The following is a 24,207-nucleotide window of genomic DNA, read 5'->3' as shown; positions in this document are numbered from 1 at the left end:
TGCTGGGAAAAAACCTTTACTTAAGTGCACTTAATGGAGTTTTGATAAAACGGATTCTTACTACTGCTTTAAAAAAATGTGTTACACCTTATTTGTAACATCCCAAAAGTATTTTTTTGGAAGGTTTTCTAAGATAATACTCGAGTGCTTAATCTTCTACGTAACGAGCGTAAACAGAAATAGAGTCGGAATCTTTATCGTTTATTGTACGCGCTTTAAAAAATAGTAGAAAAGTTTTGGCCCATAATAAATTTTGGATGTTATTGATGCCATAAAAAACAGATTAGATGTGGTAGATGTTTGACTGTTTTGTTTGGGTATAGCGGATATAGGTCATAGGGAGGATGGGAGGTAGCAAAGATGTCAACACACTCAGGGTCGTCGGATAACTTCTATCCGTGATGATGATCATATATTTTCTATTACTCTCCATTAATTGTCCGCTAATAATTAGATTCTAAAAATATTTTAGCAAATCACAATTCGATCTTCTATCTGACACGAATTGGCCCATTACGCGTAATTAACTACTTAGAAAGATAATTTATTCCTCAACCAAATAATTAACCTTACGTAAAGAGGAAAAAACTGTCAATTAATCATCGTTTAATTTAGAATCAATTAAAATGTAGTTCGGTCAAGTTTTTTTGGAATTTTATTCTTAAAAAAACTTGCAATAAAAATCGATAAAGATGTTTATTCTTAGATATTAGATGCGTTGTAATAGCACGGAGTATCGATTTTTAGTTATTAACAATGCGGTGTGTAAACATCACCCCTACTTTTTTTAATTGCCGACCTTTCTAATTTTTGACAAAGATAGTATTTTTATATTCTTGCGATTAAAAAAGATGAAAAAAATATAGAAAACCGAGACCAACAGGTGGGCATCGTGCCGAACAAACAGTAACTGTTGCAGTATAGTGCATGAGTCAGCCAATCTGGTGCTTTCACAAGGCAAGGTCAGACAAGTTGTGGCTAAGCGAACCACTTCTCGTTCGGAGTCCTTTCACAAAACATGTCAAGTCGGGACGTTCTTTTTCTGATTGCCACTCTGCTATCATTAGCAGTTGCACGTGATCGAAGATCATATTATTGCAACGAAGAGAAATTAGAGAAAAGAGAGGAAATTGCAAATGTCGTATTTACAGGAACTGTGAAAACCCTGTACAGAAGACCACGAGCAGATTTCTATCGTGGTGCCGTGAGAGTTAAAAGAGTGTTGAAAGGTGATTCGAATCTAGCAGAGAATGTTGTTATGATCGATGGTTTTGGCAATCCTCGTTTATGTTATAGTGACGTACGTGAGAACGATACGAGAATCTTCCTAGTTAACAGAGGACGCAATGGGCACCTTCAACTCAATTCGAGCCTGGTTAGGGTGAGCGTACACAATTTGGATAGGGCTATGGCTGCCGTTAGGAGTGAGTATTATTATTATTTTACTTTATTTTTAACGTGGTTGACAACCCCTGCTACCGTCACTATGCTAGAGGGTGGGTACGCGAGTTTCAAAGTTTGATCGATGGTTAGCGAACCCCGATGGTCGTGTATTCATTAAGAACCGAAAAATGTGCAGGTTCTTATCTTTGGTTTCCCCCGACCTGTTTTTTTAATCTCCTAAATCCAGCTCCCGAATTTTTTTTTCTTTTTGTGTTTTTTTCTTTAAACTTCGACAACAGATGGAAGAAATTTGACTGTTTTGTTTTCTATACATTCTTTCGTCCATCTGGAAGGTATATCCATAAAAGAGCTATTACATAAAATTCGTATAGGATCATTTTCTGATAATAATGAATCTCGAATCATTATCCGAATCAAATTTTGTAAATATTTTGTGCCTTTTCTATACGTCGTTTCTATAATAAAACGGTGCTTAAACTATGCTTCAATCGATAAATATCGATTTTAATCCTTAACGTAATTAATAAATTTGATACGAGCACGCTTAATAACGAACACTGTTAAGAAGCTAACTGTAAAGCTGTAAAGCTTCTTTAGATGATGCTTTTTAATATTTAAATTATGATAAAATGGATTAAAATTGTGAATAAATCTTATTCTTTGATTATACACCTATAACAAATAAAAAAATCAATTTCTTTGCTTGCACAGCACTTAATAATCTAAATAACTCATTAATTGACATGTATAATCAAAAAAAATCTCATTCCTTGTTCTTAAACCCATTTAAAATCTAAAAATATCTTATTTATTGTAGGTCCATTAATACAATAAATTTATTTATTTATTTATTTTTGCAATTCATCATTTTACAAGTAGAAAATCTTCCATTGTGATCTCCTTCACAAGGTGCTTTTATTAATATTTGGACTAATTACATTCATTTCATCATTAGATGCAGAGTAAAAATTTCTTGGCTTAAAATAAAAGGTTATTTCGGAGGAAAAAAAATGATAAGATACAGATGAGGGAGAGAACTGTGATGTTGCTCGAGCGATAAACTGTGACACTTCGTACCATCCACGCCCAAATTTCAGACATACGTCGTAACCCGAAAGCGCACGACCTACCTGGGAGTGAAAGAAGTGCCCCTTTGGGTCCTCCGGCAATCCATCTTCGAAAAATATTCTTATAAAATATGATACTCATTTTTCATACTCGTCACTTTGTTATAACACAAAAGATTTGCATCTCCTTCTAACAATTCAAATATTTGTTTCTCCTGGTCCTAGGAATTTTTAAAAATTTGCATCTCAGTTCCAGAATTTCAAAGTAATTTGCCTCTCTTAATCCAAAAAATATGAACAATTCGTATCTCGAATCGTAGCATAATTAAAATTTTGTACTCCTATTCCTAATCCTAAAAATACAAAAAAAAAAAAAAAAAAAAAATTGCATCTCCTGGTTCTAAAAATGTAAAACGTTTGCACTTCCTAGTTCCAAACTACAAAAAAAATGTTGCATTTCCTAGTCTTAGAAGTGTAAAGAAGCTGTCTCTCCTCGAAAATTTATATTCCTGATAAAGTTAAATTTAAAATTTAAAAATTTTATATTCCTGATAAAAGTTAAATGGACCTGTAGGCCCAACAATAGAATTAATACAGGCTTACAGATCCATTGTATTAGCCTGTGAAGTCTATAGGTTATACAGGCTCAATAGAGACTATATTCGCTATTAAGGATATGAAGATTGCAAAATTATAAAATGTTCTATGTAGGCCCTATAAGGCCATTAAATAGAATTCTTTCTCGTTCATTAACTAGAATTTTTATCATTTATATCAATTTATCATTTTTTTTACACAATTTTTATTGAAAACTGCTGACACTTACACGTGTACACAAACATCCAGAAGCAAAAATTTGCATCAGTTACTTTAATATAAAACTCATATCTAAACTATCGAGCAAACTTTTAAGGATAAATAACAACAGATTGAAGCGAAAATGGACGAGTTGTTGAATATCGAACAGTAAAAAAAATGAAATTCCCGAAAGTTTTTGCATAGTCGAAATTCGAGTTGGCGGCTTCTGTTTAGGAATAGACGTTGGAGCGTGACAAATGGTTAACGTGCAAAGATCACATCAATAACATCACGAAGCAGCTAAGAGCTCGACTGCTATCTAGACCAGGTTTCAGGTACGCATTAGGATTCTAGTGCGTTAGATCGGGTTACAGTAAAGTTGCAACACACGTAGAGTACCAAATAGTGTTTAATTCCAGCGATGTTGACGTTTTCATAAAGAACGTGAAGTCGATTTACGAATTATTGAACCTGTTGACATCGACAGACAGCTACGTGATATTATAGATGATGTGAGAAACGTCGGGGTGGTCTTCACTGAAGGTGAAGTCGATAGAACTTGTACAATTTCGAGAGCTTCGACTACGCTACTCTATAGGCTATATCTTTCTATTGTCAATCGATATACCTGAGTGGATGTAAGTTATGGACTTGAATGCCAATTGCTAACAAAACAAAAATCACATTATTTGAACTTCTCGGTACTGTTTATTGTTCTTCGTTTTGTTGCAACATGATGTAAGTGCAAAGTTTGTTTTTTTTTTTTTTAATGTTACAATCACGTAAAATTTTCTTTTGGGATTCGAATTTAAATAATATTTTGGGTAATTTAACAAAGAATTTAAGAATATTCTTATCGCTTTTCCTACATTATGCAATATTAATTTAATTTTCACGAGCGTATGAAGCATTGTTACGTCAATAAAACATCACTCGATGAATATTTAATTCCCTTACTTTTAAGAATGTAAAGAAATTCTATATAAAATGTTATTCAAAATATGCTTTTTTTAATACTGTAAAACTTTTATAACACTCTTTATTGATGCGTACACGTAAACGGATTTAACTCTCTCCCCGTTTATAAATTTATTTAAATTTGTAAAAATATTAAAATTTTATAAATATATCTTACGTAGAATACAAAAATATTCTTATATCCAGGTATATATTCACAAATTATATTATTTAGGAACCATACGTTGAAGAGACTCGATGTAGAAGAGAGAGAGGCATCGCTCTTACTTATAAAATGCTTTAAAAATGAAGTAATTTGCTTAAACGTTTCTTTTATTAATTTATATATTATAAAGGTTATTAAAAATATAAATAAACCAGGAATTACTATTGGATAATTTAAAAATAGAAAAAAAACCCGCTACCGACTACAGCGCAGTCTGGCGTCAGGCGAGGGTGGGGCGGCCTTTCCAACAACCGACCAACCCTCTAATTGGAATGTTAACTGACTTGTCTGGCCTATCCTCTACAGACCAATTCCTTCAAAAAACATCACATCTGGACACAAAATTGACTTTCTTGCCTTTCCCTAAACGATATACCCTACTCCGACTACCCCATCTTTAACAAGCGTACAAAAACTGCACCCGCTCATCATAAAATCCCCTCAAATTCCAATTGTTCTTTTTACAAATCGACACTAATTTAAATGACGTAACGGATGTTAACCCCGGATAAATTGCTAGTGTTTTTTTTATAGATTTTTCGAATATTTTTCAGTGTTTCTATTAAAATTAAGTGCGGAAGTTTAAAAAAAAAGTATCACGTGGGTGTCGAACATGACCGAATTATTTCGTCAGGTGAAGTAGTTGGTAAACATCCATCCCCGCTGTTTTATAGTCATTTTATTAAAGAGACGACTTTATTAATTGAATGTTTTTAGGTATTTAACGCTGGCAAGTGCAATTGGTGAAGTACAGGACGGGATGTCGTTACTGACAGACATAAGGAAAACATTGAAACTGTCATAACTCTGTCGTCTAGTGTAAGAAACACCGGGTGATATATATGACATATATTTTTATAAGTCGTGGGTTGTATAATTAGCGTTTTAATTCTTGTAGCGATGTTAACAATGAATTTATTCATTGAACTAATTAGGTACGTTATCTAAGAAGACAAATGCCATCACCTTCAGGTGTGTTGAGGATGACCTCTGTTGCTCCTTCTCATCCAAATGGTCGTTAACCTGTCCTCCGGCTTCCACCTAAATAATCCTAAAGGCTATTAAAATAAAAATATGGATTCTGTATAAATGTTTTCAAAATAAATTGATTACGATTCTTGTAAGCAATCTTACAAGTTGTGTTTTTTTTTTTTTTTTTTTTGAATTACCTCCATCGATAAATTATAATACAAGTAATTGAGTTTTATATAGCATCTTCTTATCTATAAAATAGGTTCAAACAGGCTCTACCAGGCTTTAAATTTAGAAGAGAAATTGTTTAAATGAGAATTCTAAAAAATCAGTTACTAAAAAGTCGAAATAATTTATATATAAACTAATAATTTATGTTTGTAATTCCAGTTTTTAGAAGGACATCATCGATTTAAGTAATGCGACCTACTTAGTAATTTTTCTATGAGCCTTCAGGCATAAATATTACTTTGACGTTTTTGGAAAATAAGATAATAAATTTTTTAATTTATTTTCTAATAAATTAACATATAAATAATTTTTTTATTTATTTTTTCCTCTAACGAAGCTAAATTTATGCCTTGATAAAGTCACACCGACCGTTCGGGTTAAGCTGTTCTTAACAGGTTCTTTTTTAACGTAAGAATTGGAAAAAACGTTGGAATACCTTCGTATACATTGAAGATTATGTTGTATAGAACAATTAAGAGTAATTTATGTGTAATTAAACATTAAAAAAATTAAGTAAACTTTTTCTGAAGTTACTGCAACATCTTGAGAATAGGCACAGTGGGTTGTCCAATAGATCTACATAAGTTAACAGGAATTAACATAGAAGATCGTATCTAAAACCAGTTTTAGACCAAACATAGTGTACAGGGTGTAAAGATTGGAGTCACGATTGAGGTATTACTGGTAATAAAGGTGTCAGAAACACCTGTAATCTGAACAATGTTTTCATCTCTTACGACTGAGGTGAGAATGGAAGAATATTTTAGCGACTTTTTAAATTACCTTTTCATTTTTTATAATGATAATCACTAAATAATAGCATTTTTTGAGTGTATTAGCCTTTATTAAAGTGTTTTAAATTCACGGAATAGACTAACAAAGTGTGAATCATTCGTTTCAAACCTGAAAAGTCATCACTCTCTCTGCAACTCTTGCCTTCTTAAAATGGGAAATGTGATAAGGTATGGGAATTTTAGAGCACCAACGAACAAAGATGAGGTTATAAATACATGAAGAACTTTAAAAATAAAAGAGGAAGAGTAAAATGATGTTAGGGGTGGTAGCAAATTCGCTAATAACTCATCTACTTAACCTTGTATACATTAATAGTAAACTGTTATCTATGGCGTTTCCTGTCTAGCAACACCCCAAAACTGTGACACCTAATGCTTGGTGGACCCATACCCAATTTCTCTTTGGTTCCTCTATCACGAATGACGTCATAATGGGCGAAACTAATGACGAATAACTCCTTTCATAAGTCGAAACTTAATAGAAAAAAACAAGGGGGTACGTCGACAACAACTATTATTCCAAGGCCAAACTCTAACCATAGACTGAATATAAATAAATATTGATACGCGTGAACTTTAACCTGACATGTGATATGCCTTCTACTAACTTCCTGGTATTAAATAACACAAATATAGCAAATAAATTCCTTTGTAATATCGATAATTTGATCATCAAAAATTGGATGTTATCGAGGAGAAAGCAATTTTTAGAGAGAGTGAATCCTCATATGCCATATTTATACAAACATTTCGGAGTGCTCTATAGCCACACGTAATGATTCTGAAGTGTTTCATACTTTTTAAATGCACCTAACCCATCCCATGTCGGAGCTATCAGAGATTCTTTTGTGTCTGACAAATTATTACTGTCTGGTGGATTTAGTAAGTGTCAGTGTGAGTAATTCATGACGTACAAACGAACGTTATGCCTCGAGCCATGTTTTATCTCCCAGCGGTCAAAGGTCAGGAGTACGTTATTAATTTTTTCACACCACCATTCTACTAAATGTTACAAGAAGTAGGTTGAGTAGATTCGTGAAAGTGTCAATCATGTAAAGAAGCGATTCGATATCTAATTTCTCAAACAGTGTCATTTGATTGACTGCAACATTCGTTTTAAGAACACTTTTCTTCAAAAAACTGACGAAAAAATCAATTGATTTCTTTAGTTTATATTGGACTATAACATTTCTTTTCTTTTTTAGCAATTTAATTATAAAACTTTATTCGCTACATGAGCTGAAACAACAATAAGATCTTTCGTACTCCTCAGCTTCTCGATTGAAGTCATCCTGCTAAGTCTAATCGAGTTTAACTTAATTATAATTGATGATTAATTACAAGAATCGATTCGGTGATTAATTACATATCTAAAAAAAACTTTAGATTGTTTATAATTCGAGTAGAATTCGCTATTTGAAAAAAATTTTTAATATGAAATTAAGGGAAAAGTGAAGGCAATTGAGAATGGAAGAATGCAAAATGCAATTCAGAAAATCCGAATTTAAGCTATCGAATTACTTTTTATTCGTTTACTTTGACCTTTTGAAAGTATTTTAAGGTCGAAGGGAGAACAATAAACTTTCTTAAGCCATTTATTTCTATTGTGTAAGTGAACTCACTCCCCTACTCCATGGATCAAAAGTTGTCAATGAACAGTTGGAAGGAAGATGGCGTTTGGCAAGATATTCCTGCCATCTTCCGACTTAGAAGCGAACTAAAATGTTTGTTTTTTTTAGAGGGCTCCATTTTTTAAACCACTTATCCTAAAATTTCAAAAAAGTGCTTTTATATAAAAAATAAGTTAAATTAATAAAACACAATTTAACCTTGAGGTTATAGAATATAGTTTAAGTTACAAGTTATCATCTATCATATAATAATGATTTGAAATTTAATCAGTGTTTGTACGTGATGAAAGTATGGAAATTTATATTTTAAAATAAGGGGGCGGAAAATGTGATTGCCACCCATTTTTTTAAGTGATAAATTGTAAAAAAAAATAGTGTGTAGAGAATGGTCGTTGCTCGAAGCCATAAGCAATTTTTGTTGGCTATAAAATGTCGAATTTCTTATAAGGCAACATTTTAATCCCCTTTTTACTATGTTCATATTCGATAATATAAAATAGGTGTGGTTTAAAATACGTTCGAATCTTTATTGCTCTACTTTCGATGGTCACTGATTTATTTACAAGTTGAGATTGTTGAACGTTTCTCTTTAGATTTACTCGTTAAGGATAATTTACTGTCTGTTTTTTTTTTAAGAAACTAAAACAGTATATTTGCTGTAGAGACTTATAGACAAGTCATTTTGTCGTCTACAATTCTACAATCTGTAGTAAGGTAGTACTTGTTCAACAATTTATTTGTTTAGCAATTCTCTGTTCAGCCCTATTTACTTGAATAGTAAAACATTGCGGTTTTATCTATTTATATAGCATTACTTAGTTCAACAATATTTATTTGTGTGCAATATACTGCTTAATAATTTGTTTCTATAGCAATATATCGTTTAGCATTATTTACTTGTACGGCTTGTACAGCACTATTGTCGAAAAATTTACTGAGCAGATCTTTTACAATGCTCTTTTACGGAGTACGTAAATTTATAGCTGAACAGTGCATTTTTAGATTTTTGAACAATGAATTCAAACAATTGGTTGAGGAATCCATCGCTCTAGATTGTTGAACATTGAATTACAGTACTGTATTACAGAAATAAACTGTCAAAACCTGTATAAATAAACTGTTGAACAGTGAATTCCCGTATGAAGTTATAAACAAATGCCCTTTAACAGTGCATTGCTATACACTATTATAGACTTGCTACGGACTATTAACAGTGCCCTGTTCAACAATCAACTAATGAAGAAATTCATTTCTTGGAAATTTATTTCTTAATTTAGATGAACGAATTTTTAAAAGTACAGAAGAACAGCTTAATTTTTTATTCATATTAAATTAAAAGTAAATTTTTTTAATAAAAAAAAGACGCAATAAATTCACACGTTTATTGCCTTTTTTACTGTTAGTTTTTAAATATTTTACGAATTCTTAAATATATTATTTATAACTTCGTTTATCACTATTTTACGACACTTGTTTATATACTTGAATAAAGTGTAAAAGAAGTTGAAGTAACATTAAGCAATCTCCAAAAAAATTAAAAAAAAATTCTCAATCTGTCAATTTTTAGATTTTAAAACTTTCAGTATATAAATCGTCGACTTTCTTAGATTCTAAATTACTTTCATGAAATATTAAACAGACATTTAGACATCACGTATTCTTGTCTGACATCAATAGTCGTTAAGATACCCCATTGCCTTTTTGCATCTTTCCAACTTAACTAAAGGCTGTGTACATGGAGATTTTTTTTTTTTTAGAAATCTGTAGAAAAATTCTTAAATTTATCATTTTTAGAAGAATATTTTATTATTAAATAAAAATATTTACTTATGTAATAATACGAAAAAAGGGATGCGAATTTTTTATAGAATCTTCCAAAATATCGAAGAGTTTTTTTTGATATTTTCGTAATATATTTTTAACATAAATAAATATATTTATATACATTTATAACTAAATTTTTATATACGTGACTACGTTAAGGTTGCGAATTTTAAAATAATGTGCTTGGTTTTTTGGATTTTTTTTTTAAATAAAATTTTTAAATTTATAGCTTTTAGAAGAATTTTTTAGAATAAAAAATAAACCTCTCATTATTTTAAAATATACGTATTTATGTAATAACAGGAAGAAATATATATATATATATATATATATATATATATATATATAGATTATTTATATAATCTATCATTTAAAACTTCAGATTTTTTGGATACATTTTATAAAATTTATCAAAAATACACTATAAGAATATCAGAAATATTTTATATAATTTTTTATATTCTTTTTTGATGTATTTTTATACATTTTTAAATATATTTTATAATTTTGAATATGTTAAAGTGATAAATTCGTGTATAACGCGCACGATATTTTATTAAATTTTTAAAGACTAAAATCTCGTTTTATGCATAAAAAATATATTTTATCGCCTTTATATATATATATATATTTGATACTTTTAAACTCGAATTTTATTTTAATCATCATTTTAATACGAGTCAATCAATTACTATAAGTATTCAGTAAAATACCATAACATTGATTACATTTTCTGCAATGATTAATAATAATAAGCACTATTATTAGTAATATAACTAATTTTTTTATGTAAAAAAGAAGATTAATTATCATTAATTATCATCATAGAAGATGTAAAATTCGCGTGAACATTCTAAAAAGATGTTGCAAATGATTAATATAGTAACTATACTATTTTAATTTTTTTTCTTAATTTTCTTTCTAAAAAATCTTACGACAACTTGTCTAAAAAAAATAATAAAGTGATTGGAGATTCAGAATAATAATAAAGAAGATTTTTAGCCATTAAAAATGATCTAGAGGCGTTTAAAATTTATTTTTTTACACGATTATCTCCGGGTGTACATACTCAATTTCTTTGACGAGTCAGCAGAAATATTATTATTAATGATTGTTCGAGTTCTATACAGAAAATAGAGAATGTAATCATTTTACAGATGATCTTAATACATTTTTACTACCTTTATCGGCTGCAGTGTTCATTATCTGTTCATTTGTAATGTTGATGAGATTGGTTATTCACTAACTTAACTGTTAAATGTAAGGGAAGGTGATGTATAAGCGTGTGACAATCTGACATCTAAATGCATAAAAGTAATTAATTATGCTGAAAATTACGTTGAAAAATATTTATTTGGTTGGTTTTCTTTATTTTTGGAAATAATTCTTGTAGTTTTTCTGAATTATTTTTCTGAGCTGATTTTTTTTGACGTTAAAAAGTAAGAGTTAACTGGAATTAGTTCTTATTTTTTATAATAACAATTTTTTTCCTGCTTTTAAAAAAGTATTATTCCAAAAAACTACTTTTAATAGCCATTTTTATTGTCTTAATTAATTAATTTATTCATTTATAATTTTTAAAATGTTAAAAAATAAATTAATTTTTTAATTTTTGAAGCTAATTCTTCATTTATTTTATTTTATTTTTTAAATTATTATATTAAAAATATAATATAAAAGCTTAGATAATTAACTAAGTACAATTATTTCCGAAAATAAGAACTAATTTCAGTAAAAATTTGTGAGTAATTAATATAAAATCCTCTACAGTAAATTAACTATAGTTAATTATTTTATACTGTAAAATTTAAAAATTGAAGTGTTAAATTAATATATTTTTAGAAGGATTTACTTGTAAAATATTCTTAAAAAATCTCCAAGTTTGATGTGTCAATACCACAATCACTCATATTTTATTATAGAGATTAAAAGTGTTTTCAACACTCAGTTCACTGGATGCTAGAGACAGTATACACGTTAGACAGCCAATATACAGTTTCAAAGTGATTTACTCGATGCTTTTAATCATAAAATATATGACTTAGAGATTAGTCTATCCAATGAAGCTAAGGTTATTCAACTTATGAATTCTGTAAAGCTGACAACTGCATGTTTTTTCATACTATATTCGATGAGATCTCTGAAAAGAATACCTTATAGAGACGATTCAGGCGTATAGTTTTCTTTAGTGATTTATATTCTGCGTTACGTATAGAATACCAAAGGATTTTTTATATAAGAATTTGCCACGAATTCTGTAAAGTTTTTCTCAAAAATATATATTTATATACAACCTTTCTATGTGAAGTACTAAAAATATTTTTCTTACTGGGCATTTGTCCTTGTATAAAGAGGCTTTAAATCTGTCCACAAAAGAGTTAAATTTCGTGAAGATTTTATTTATCTTCGATGTATAGGATTATAGAAAGAACAGTTTTTGTTATTTAGAAAAAAAGGGAACATAGATTTAGATACAATTATGAATTTAAAAGAAGGAGTTTAAGAATTATATATTACCCCTTCTTACTATAAAGTCCTTGCCTTTTTTTCATTTTTTGTAGTAGAATATCTCGTTTCTGATAATGTTAAAGGCTTTTAAATGTTATAAAATTGTGTGAAAAACTGTTTATATCACTTCATGTGATATCAGGAAATCCGTTTTGATACTTTACAACTTTGTTTATTTATATAGAAAAATTGTTTGAAAAGAAATAGATAAAAAAGTAAATTAGCACAAGGTCGAAACTGTTTATCTTTTAAATCTTTAAGGCTTAAAATAAATAATTTAAAATTAAAATTTATAATCTAAACTATTATTTTTTATAAGTGTTTTAAATGTTTTATTAAAAAAACTATTATTTATTATTGTTTTTATAAAAAATTATATTATAACTGAGTTGCGTGTTCGAGTACAGTAGCATTGCAGTATTATTTTCAGTTGTGTAAATAACAGTAGAAAAAATACAGAAGTAATACGGTATCTACAGTATTAGGAAAATACCGTATTTACAGTTGTAAGAATGCAAAAGCAGTATTTACAGTAATAGTTACATAGTTTAGTTCAGTAGTATTTTACAGTAGAAAGTATAGTACATAAAAATTGTAGCAGCAGCTATAATAGTACAGTACAACAGTAATTTCCAGTAGAAAGAATATAAGCGAATGTTTAGACGATTATAAAAAAAATGTTTAAGGCGATTTTAAATTTTTATTTAACGTAATATAATATTTAAATATCAGATTTAAGATAACGTTTACTCAGAAATAAAATTCAAAAGTATTAATTTTTTTTGTGCCAAAGACTTTTAATTGAAACTAATCAACTTTCAAGTAATTTACTGCTCGAGTGACTTACTCGCTGGTAATTGAAATCTTAATTTTCTTCAAATAACATGTATTTAATGTCATTTGAAGGAAATTATGTTGAGAATATCTTGGAAAACGATTCGGAAAAAAAATCTTCAAATATTAACTTTACTGGGGATATTTTCTCAAAGTTACTTAATTGATATTTATAATAATGACAACAGCGAAAGAATCTAAACACGATAATATAGATAATGTACTGCTTAATAATTGAGCTTCAGTTCATTTATTCAATTATTTAGTCGTTTATAATTAATGCTACAAGCGTGATAGTTGTCGAAATTTAGTTAACATATTCGAGTGGTATTATTATTCCAGTTATTAAATTCTTCCTCGTCTAGATTATTCTATTCCATCTGTTTTGATTCTTTCTCACCCTCTTATGTCTACCCCCTTCTGTAAAAGAGCATCGCCTTAATTTACAGTTTCTAATTATAGTCTTATTATATATTTTTATATCTTAATTCCAGTTTTAAATGAATATAAAATCCAATTTTCTTCTTTTATTTAAATTTTTTCTCAGTCACTTAAGATTGCTTCTTACCATAACAGAACATTACATTAATTTACCATATTATTTAAGCTAATTATAGTCCAGTAATTTATATCTTTGTGTATATTTTTATGCATTTTAGACCCGAATTTCAATTTAAAATCAATATAAAGCCCTATTCTCCCTCTGATTTTAGATTGTTACTTGTGCCCTTCAGGTTAGCCTAAATGGTTTCATAAAAGAGCATTGCATTAATCTACAGCCGTATATGAGCTAATGACCAATCAAATTAATTTATATCTTTGTGCATATAATTTTTATGCATTTTAGACCTTAATTTTAATTTAAAATTTATATAAAGCCCTATTCTGTGTTTAAGTTATTTCTCGTTTCCTTAAAAGGTTACCCTCCTTTCATAAGAGTTAATTTACGGTTTCATATAGACAAATTATAGCGCATTACATCCTTGTTTACATTTTTATGCATTTTTACACTTTAATTAAGCTTAAAATTAATGCAAAAATCCCATTCTTTCCTCTATTTTAGATTCCTCATCCTCTTAACATGACTCCTTTCCATAAGAGAACACCGCATTAATTTACATATTTATGTTTTTTTTTACGCATTAATTCACTTTAAAACTTAATAAATGACCCTTAAAACGACGTTAAAACGCGAATTTATGCACAAGCTCGACCATATTTTCCAAATAGTTCCAAATTTTATAAGTTGTTTATAGTCAAATTTACCAATTGGAATGAAAGATGGTCGTATCGATTAAGTTAGTAAAATCGAATAAATTAATTCTAAAGGAAGTTTGTGATTCTTTTGTTGTATCCGATTCTGTAACTCAGAGTAATCCTAGCAAGCTTGTCATTGTAAATCCTCATGTCAAAGTATTGGATGTGTTATTCTCGTTGCCGACAACGTTGGCATCACTCTAAGCAAGCTTAGAGACAATAGTTATAATCTTTGCTCTCCGACTTAATATGACAACAGACATTCATTATTTATTGGAAATCTGATTTTAACACTTTCTTAAAAATACTTTTAGGAAATTTAATAATTCTAGGATTAGTCAGTTATTAATTTAGAATAATTTGTATTTTGTCCACTAGATGTCGCCTAGTGTGAGGCACTCGTTTTCACTTACCTCTCTCGAACCTCCTGATAGAAGTTTTCTCTACATGATGCTTTTTGTAATTTTCTATAAATTGTTTCTACAAAATTCTTTATTTATAGTTTTCCGTAGAGCTTCTCTCTAAAAATTTCTTTATAAAAATCTATATATTAATTTATAAAATCCTCTAAAGTCTCTACGTACAATCGCAGTTTCTTTTTGAGCCTCTATAAAATCTTTCCTTGTGTTCTGTATATAGAGTCTTTGTATATAATCGTGTTCCTGATTTTTTTTCACGGTTCTCTATAAAATCTATAAAGTCCTTCTTTTAAAATAATAAAGTCCTTTACAATTCTCTAAAGGGAATTTTCCATGCAATATTTATGAAATCTTCTCAGTTTTCTATAGAATTTCTGTATGTAATAAGTAAAGTTCTTCTGTATATTTCTGTACAAATTATCTATATTAAACGAGCAATTACGAGCAAGCTGCAATTTTTAATCATATTTTTAAATTATTTAATTTAAAATATATGCTATACACCTCAGATTAGTACTGTAGTGTCTTGACCCTGTACTGTACATCATCCTTTTCGTTAGCAATGGAGTCGTGCCGGTTGTCTATTAACTGCTTTCAGGAGAACAGTTTTGAATTAAAATAACGCGACTTCCGGTCTATATAGGAAGTTTTTATATAGTTAATCGGGGCCTCATGCCTCCATGGTTTCCATGTCTTGGAGGTATGAGGTTCTCGTTCCGTTCTCGAGGTTAAAGAAGAACAGACAGACAGACAGACAGACAGACAGACAGACAGACAGACGGACGGACGACAGTGAAATTTATAGATCTACAATTTTTTTCAAATTGCAACCCAATTTGAAAAAAATTGTATTGCAGAGTGGGATTTTTAGAAGGATGCTTAAAATATTCCACTGTGTAGAAGGTCTTTATATATGAGTATATATATATGTACGTAAAGAGATAGAGCGACTATAAAGATAGATACAGTATAAAACTAATTATTTTCATGTCTAAAATTTGTAAAGTATTTTTCGCAATAACATCATTATGTAATTAATTATAGTTAAGTATTAATGGGTACTTTTATTTGATGGGAGTTTGGTTAACTTTGACGAAGCAACTAATATAATCCCATTTGGAAGAAGAATTAACGATGGGTGGGAAAGACACGAGTAGCAAAAGAAACGACTGGTAATTGTAGAGATTAGAGTAATAGAGAAAGACGAAGAAGACACGTGGAAAAGTCCCTGGAGAGAGTAGACGATAGATATGGCGTGTCACCAAAAAAAGAAATCAACATTTGTTGCTCCATTGAGAGGAATAGGTCCTTCACGTTTCATTACTTTTTTGTTGAAAGCACCGCTTTTTTAGTTGTTATTCAAAGTGCTAAAGATGACAATTAGCTTCTTGCTATTTTTAGAACCACAGAAAACCTTATAGTAAATACAATAAGGAACATCATTACTTCCTTAAATGGGCATTCGGATAAAAATAATTTATTAATAAAATGTCTCCATTTGTGTAAGAAAAGTAATAAATTGTCATTAGAGATTTTTCCAAAAAATCTAATCTTCTTTACCTTTAATATTTCCACAAATCTGTTGGTAATTAATTTAAATTATGTAAACAGAACATTAAAAATTAATAAGGTATATAAAATTAAATTTATATTTAAAAAATGTATATATAATTTTTCTTAAATTTTATGCTTATTATTTACTACATTATTACTCAAGAGAGGAAAATTTATTATGTACTGTACAGCACATGTGTATGTAATAAAAATGTGTAAAATTATCAATATGGGATGATTATTTCTAAAACATTACACACAGATCTCACTAATCAAGTCGCTTTAATTTCTAAGAAATATGAGAACAGACAAACGAACGGTCAATGAGATTATTATAATTGAAACGTAGCTGTTTTTATTTCCCTCGAAAAAAACTGAAATTTTGAGTTGATAGAGCCATTTTTTTTTCTATTCCCATTTACATAAAAGGTATGAAATTCGATATAAAATTAAACAAGCCCCTCACCCTCTTTGAAAGTTACATAACAATAAAATATTAGAACTTAAATTTATGTAAATAGAATAAATAATACAAGTTTAGGAGCCGTGGTAATTCGTCCTTTCCACACCACAGGAACACACGATCAAACAGAGGAGTTGACCTTTATAGGCTCTTTCTCGCTCCGTGTGATCTTGTGTTCCTGTGGTGTGGAAAGGACGAATTATGACGACTCGAAAACTGGTGTTCCTCTTCCATTTATGAATTTTTAAATCAATTTTTATAGTTTTCTAGAAATCACATGGATAGACAAATAGCCTGACTAACCGAGAACAAAGATATTTATGCATATAACAGTTCATAAAGCATTATTTTTGTAACAGGACTATACAGTTAGTTTTCAATTCTGCTTTATTTCCTGTATATATAAATATATATAACATATCCTGTTCCTATTGAGTTTCAGGGACACATCCACGTACAAAATACTCCATCTCTACACATTTTACTAATTAATTTACTAAACTTTAGCATTAAAAAAATGAATTTAATTTTTATATTTTGAAAACTAAAATAAAATAAATATAATCAATTCTTTTTTTACAAAATTTAAATCTAAGAAAATTACACGATAGAAGCTTCTCTACTTACTTTAATTAATATTTAACTTTTAATTCGATAGGAAATAAATGACATCGTAAAATCAAACGTGTGATACCTTAACGTTTATAATTACAGTAGGAATTTTCTCGAGTGAAATTTCTTTAAAAAAAAATAAATAAATAAAACTCAAATTCTAATAAATTCATGTCAAGTTTGCATAATTACTACATTATTAAAGTGATATTTGTTACATTAATTATTCAAAAAATTTCACATATTAATAAATTTTCTGCATTTTTTTGAGGTCAGACAACTCTAAACATTGATATTTTGAAAGGTCGAATTATACAGGAAAAAAAGAAAAAGCCTAGAAAAATTTTATTTATTAAAATTTTTGGTTCGAAATAATCTTCAAAATTCGAATTTTTTTACATGCTTGCGTGTCTACTTCTTCTCATCTGTTTTGTATCTCTTCTAATAATTTCGAACTGAGTTTGTTCTGTTTCCAAGAATTTTTTTGAGGCTCGATCTATAAAAATTTTGTTCGATTTTTTTTCTTAAACGAATGTTAATTGAAACAATAATTGTTAATTTTTGATGAATTTTTGTTTTACTTTCCTGCCCGGCTGTATGTGTGTCTGTCTGTAAAATTTCTTAACAATTAAACTCTAAAATTTGGAATTTTTAGACGTGGATTCTATTCAAATATTTTATATCGCGAAGTGAATGACAATTGTTAATTTTGATAGATTTTATTGCTTCTTTCGCCGTCTTTACGTGTTTGTATTCGTAGAATGTTTTAAAAATTACGTTCTAAAATTTTTTTCTGATATATTATATTAAATTATACTCTATTTGAGCTACTTAATGTTTCTAAAATTATAAATTTAGCTTTTTCTTTTCTTTTTTCCTAGAAAATTAAAGTTAGAATTCAAATCTACGCTACTTAATCTGATGTCTTTCCGAAAATTTTCTTAAAAATTAAGATCTAAAAAGTTGAAATTTACAATGATTTCTTCCATTTTATATCAATTTTATCTCAATTTCAGCTACTTAATGCTTCTATAAATGTAAATTTATCTTTCTTTTTTTTTTGTTTTAAAAATGTAGAATAGCTCCAGTATTTGATCTGTCTGTATGAACTGTACAGTTGTCTATCCGTTAAATTTCTCAGAAACTAAAATTAAAAAAGAAGCTAAACAGAGGTGGTTGTTGGTGGTTCATTCTACCACAAAAATCTCTTAAATAAAATAAAATAAAAAATTGTTTTTAATAAATTTTCACGCAATTTTACTTGCTTTTTTTTAATAGACTTTTATTAATAGTTTTGGAACTGTAAACTGATTAATAATTTCCAAATTGTTCTTTATTAATTGCTTTTATTTTTTAAAAATTATATTTTATAAAAATTATTAATTTATTAGATTAAAAACTGCATTTATTTATTTACTTATTCATCGAATAAAAAAATTATTTTATGTTAATTTACATAATTAACTTACTACTAAAGAATTCATTCTCTAAGAGATAAGCAGACGTCACGCATAAGAAAATTCGAAAAAAAAAATATTAAAAAAATTTTTTGATTAATTTTATAAAATTCACATCTAAAATATTCTTTAATAAAATTCAAAATAAAAAAATTATTAATTATATAATTGAATTTTTAGAATTTATTGCTAAAAGTTAATATTTATAATTCATTTATGATGTATAGGATATATATTTATATATTTTTTTTAAAAGATAATTTATTTTTTAGATTTATATCAAATTTAATTTCTAAATGGATATTCTAATTTTCAAAATGTATATAATTTTACTTTTTTTTAAAATTTTTAAATATATTTTTAAATTTAAAAAAGAAGAATTTACATACTTAAAAATTACAATAAAATATTTTAAATTATTATTTTATATTAATGATAAATGTGTTAATTATTATTGAAAATATGGCATTTTGGAATCTAAAAAATTAGTCGAAAATATAAGAAATATATTAGTCGAAAATACTAGAATATAAAAAAAATTAATGTAAAAATTTAAATTTAATACATAAAAAAATTAGTCTAAAAATCTATATTAGATACATATTTATTAATTTCTTTATTTTTTAAATTTATATATCGAGCTTTATTAGCGTTTTTGGGTATTTTTTATTGTACTTGGAGGGAGATAAATATAAAAATATCAAACGGTAAGCTTCAAACAAAAAAAAAAATATAAAGAGAAAGATAAGTGTTTTATGCCTTATAGAAGTTATATAGCATATATCAAGTATATATATATATATTATTTTTTATTTTTATTTTTTAAACTCTTGTTTAAAAAAGTAAATCTGCCAGTATGATTGACTGACTATCCGGAAGACTGCATTATATAGGAAGTGGCGGGGGTCCAAGAAATTCTAAACATAAGTATAGTTTTACAGAGTCTTTTCTAATATCAATGTTAGTCTATTGTGTCGTAAATCAAAATATAAGTCAGATAAATATTTTGGCTTTTAGAGATACTTTACTCTAAGAATCTCCACTATAATTTCTTCCACTTTTTTTTGATAATTTTTTTCTGGTAAATAAGAAATACGAGCTTTTCCACCCCATATATCACTCTAGAATTGTTATCGAGTTGGAAATTATTATTATCAATTTTTTAATTAAAAACTGATGACAATTTTCAAATAAAATTGATAATTAAATAGTGAATAATCATTTTTTAAAAATATTATTTATGAAAATTTTATTATTAATTTTTTTTTATTTGTGTAAATTATCATCTAAAATAGCTGAATGAGTCGTCGATGTAGAGCAATTAAATTAGACTTTTTTGAATGTTTTAATGTGATTATAACTAATTTTAGCGGTGTTTTAAATGAATTTATGTTCTTAGATCTATTATATATTAAAAATATAGGTTATCTTTCTTCTATTTAGATTTATTTTAGAACCATTCATCAATTTTTCGAGTTTAACTCAGCTTTAAATAGAATCAAATTTATCGATAATATATAGTAAAAAATCCATATTTTAAGTTCATAAATATCAAAAAATGATCGTAAAAATATTTAATTTTTTTTTTTAAATTACAAAAAAATTTTTTATCTAAAAAAAATACAGTTTAAAAAGAGCAAATTGAATCATTCCACATCAAACTGATAGGATGTCATACCTTCCACTTTATATATATTATGTATATTTATTTGAAATGTTCAGTGGACCAGTTTTAATTAAATCATGGCATCGAGTTTATCCAACAATGTTTAATAATTTAAATTTACACAATATTCGATTATCAAACAAAACTAAATCTATTTTATTGGAAATTCTCACGATATAACCACAATGCACTCTCCATTATTAAAAAAAGATCCTGATCCATCTAAAAAAATTCGCTTTTTTAGATTCAAGTCACGTATCCAGGAATTTTTTTTATTCTATAATTATCTCTATTTCACGAAGATTATTGCGTGACACATCACACACACATACTTGTCACTGTTTGACTCGAACTTTTCGAAAAGTTCAAAGTACTCTTCCCAACTGTCTAGACAGTTTATTTTGAATAATTGCTTAGTAATTAAAATGGATTTATTACAGTTATTTTGAGTTTTTTAAACATCAAATAAATTCAATTGACACTAAAGGTAGATGAAAGTGAATTTTATTGAATGACTTTCCTTAGTTGTAAAGGAAAATATGAAGCTTCACGCGAGTTTCAATGCGAGGGTATATCAGAGCAGGTGAAAGGGGAGGTGAAGCGGGAGCGGCAGATTGGGAGAAGGTTACGAGGAAGATGATGGAAACTTGGAATTGTATATTTATTAATAAGGTATTGGTAAGGTATTGAAGATTATGGAGGGATTTAATGGAACGGTAGTCGGTGTCGCCATCTGTCGTTGAAGATCTAATATATCTCGGATCTATGGCACGGGGATTAGTAATGATTTCTCTTCTATTGTCCAATTTTGTTTGATCGGGAGAGCAATACGTTGGAAGTATTTTTATTTGGAAGGCCGTTGGCATTTAGGTTCAATAATGTTGGTATTGACTGAAACGTTTTCCTCAACTCTGACAGCTGGCGTTTTCCAAAAACTTGAATTTTACAAAGCCATCAATTTCTGCTCGCCGCTAGCGACCTCTGGTGATTTAATGCGGTGTCGTCACGTGACCGGGGCACGATATTAGAAAAACGAGTCACGTGACAGGGGACGAGTCGGACAATACATCGTTACGATTTCCCGATAGCCTTTGATAGGGGTATATTTAAGCCAATGGATAATAATAATAAAAAGGAAACAATACGCGTTCGAATAGTGTGCCTTATTTTCGCCGTGGCTTTGTGTTTCGGTCGAAATAGATTCGTCCAATGATATTGGAGCAACAGAAAAATTTAAAATTTAAATACATTATATGCCCCCGTTCAATCGATGAGGCCAGATTGGAAAGAATCATTCTAACATTGTTAGAATGTTATGGGGGGAGTTTGGTGGAAGATTGCAATTTCCTTCTACCCGAACAGGGAAGTCCAGTCGCTAAATTGTAATCATAAAGGTTGAAAGAGGCGCTTTATTCGTCAAGTTTTCCATACATTACGGGCGCATCGAAGTTTAAGTAATTACATTATAATATAATATACATATTATATTATATATTATGGCTTCACGAGTATGAGGTTATTTTAAAGTTAAATTTTCTAAAAACACCTAATTATTTATTTATGTAATTTAAAAAAAAAAATACATATTACAATCTAAAACTATAATTTTCTTTTGTTAAGAAATTGGTCATCAAGGATTTAGTTTTGTGTGTTTGCATAGAGCCGAGTGAAGCTGGATCTCGAGGGTTACTCTATCCATGTTATCCATGTTTAATGAAAACCACTAAAAAATACAGTAAATTTAAGGTATACGTTATAAAAAGTACGAATTATAAAAGTTTACGACGGGTCTGCCTAGTGATAAGTTACGATTAAACTCTATAAATAAGTCAAGATTGTAGCGTAATAAAGTAAATTTTTAACATAATTACTTTAAAATTATATCAAGATTGATATCGTAAAATTCCAATCGTGACACTCTCTGTCACGTGACGGGCGTTCACGTGATTTGCCGGCAGGTAGCGCTATCTAGAAATCTCCTGGTAGGTGTCAGCACTAGAGAGGAGAGGAGAGGAGAGTGTGCAGTTTGCGTCAGTCTTTGGTGGGAGGCGGATGTGCTTTACGGGCTGGCGTTCCAATGAGGCCTTGTGCAGAGTCACGTGGTACCGAGCCAATTTCGAGCCCGAATCGAGGCAACAGGTCAAGCGGTGATGATTCGTGGGTGTGACAGATAAGGGTCCAATGGCTCCCGAGCTCCGACCCTGCAACCCTTGGAAAGCAGAAGGGGAGCAAATGACGACGCCAGTTACCAGAGGGAGCCACCGCCAATTGTTAATCATCATTTTGGTTGGTGCAATGTTCTTCGTACTTTTGGCATTGATAGCCGGGATAACCTTCTATCTTCACTGTAAGTGCTTTTTTGTAGTACTTCTTACGCTTTTTTGAAAAATTTCCAAAAAAATCCTTAAAACTTTATAAATGATCCAAAGAACTATTAATAAATGAAGTAAAGAATGTATATTTTTTTTTTATAAAAAAAAAGTTTTTCTGAGTTGATTGACTTATTAACTGCTGGAGCGTGTAGAAATTACTTTCCGCCACTTTTCACCTTCTTTCCTAATTAGTATCGCCTAGATTTTTTTCCGCCTCCTCGATAATGAAGCTCGAAAGTTATGAAGAATATCGAAAGGATCGCACAAGATACATGTGTTGATCTACTAGAAAATTTGCTATATTCTACCCCAGCATATAGCAAATTTTTCAGGCTAGTGAAAACTTTTCCTCTCGTAAATCTACACAGAATTTCTATTAAAAATAATTTTTAGAAAGATTAATGCTTTTAAACCCTCAAATTCGAATCGAAAACTACACCATTATCGCTCCTCAACCTTCCTTAATTAATACTTCCTTAACGTAATGTCAAAGCCCTAGTTGTGGTTTGCGATCTACCGGTTGTCGAGTTAAATTTGTATATTCATAAATGTCAGATTCTGAACGGGAATTTAGATGTGTTTAATAAAATTTAGGATATGCCAAAGACTAACAGCGCCCATTTTTATAAAAACAAAAGGATTATTAAATAATTCATGAGTTATCTATATTTATCAAAAATGTTTGATGTCCACAAACTGAGTTTAGCCAAAGTTTTCTGGAGAATGAATTTTTCTTTTTTTCCTGTAGAAAATTTTCTATTCTCCTTTATTAAAACAATATTCATCGACTTGCCACACAAATAGTGAAAGTGATATATCATCTTGTTGGTTCAAGCCCTGTAAACATACAGCCACTTGCTGTACATGTCATCCATTTTGCTTGACAGCCGCCAAAAATTTTCTATAATAATTTTTTCATTTTTAATCTGAATTTTTTTCTAAAATATACTTATATTATAACTTCTGTTTCATTTGCTGAATGTATTTTGCTATAAGAAAAGTACACTTAGATGTTAGTATCTACAGTGAAACACTACGAATTTCATTCATTTCTAAACAAAGAATTCTAGAATATGAAACGTGACCAAGTCCGAAAACAACCCTCTAACGTTATTTTATATTTATAAAATTGCTCTGTTTTGTTTCTAGACGTAACTATCG

General features: G+C 28.9%; 1 protein-coding gene and 1 long non-coding RNA gene across 4 annotated transcripts in view; both read left to right on the top strand.

Annotated features, from left to right (window-relative positions):
* The first annotated feature begins 955 nt into the window (after positions 1–955).
* LOC136985828 (agrin-like) overlaps positions 956–24,207 on the top strand; it is a 93,769-nt gene continuing 70,517 nt past the window's right edge. For 2 of the 3 annotated variants that reach the window (XM_067283189.1, XM_067283188.1), the window contains exon 1: positions 956–1,424. In XM_067283189.1, coding sequence (XP_067139290.1) covers positions 1,019–1,424 — 406 coding nt within the window. In that variant the 5' untranslated portion in view covers positions 956–1,018. Of the gene's footprint in view, positions 1,425–22,558; positions 23,022–24,207 lie in introns of those variants that run through there. The other variant, XM_067283190.1, reaches the window with a different exon arrangement.
* Positions 3,320–5,580, top strand: LOC136985835 (uncharacterized). Its single transcript, XR_010882398.1, has 2 exons — positions 3,320–4,007; positions 5,388–5,580. It is a non-coding gene; the product is annotated as an uncharacterized lncRNA (long non-coding RNA).

This window comes from Centruroides vittatus, unplaced genomic scaffold (assembly GCF_030686945.1).
Source record: "Centruroides vittatus isolate TY-2023 unplaced genomic scaffold, ASM3068694v2 contig_979, whole genome shotgun sequence".
NCBI lineage: Eukaryota > Metazoa > Arthropoda > Arachnida > Scorpiones > Buthidae > Centruroides > Centruroides vittatus.
This window is presented reverse-complemented; position numbering and strand designations above follow the sequence as displayed.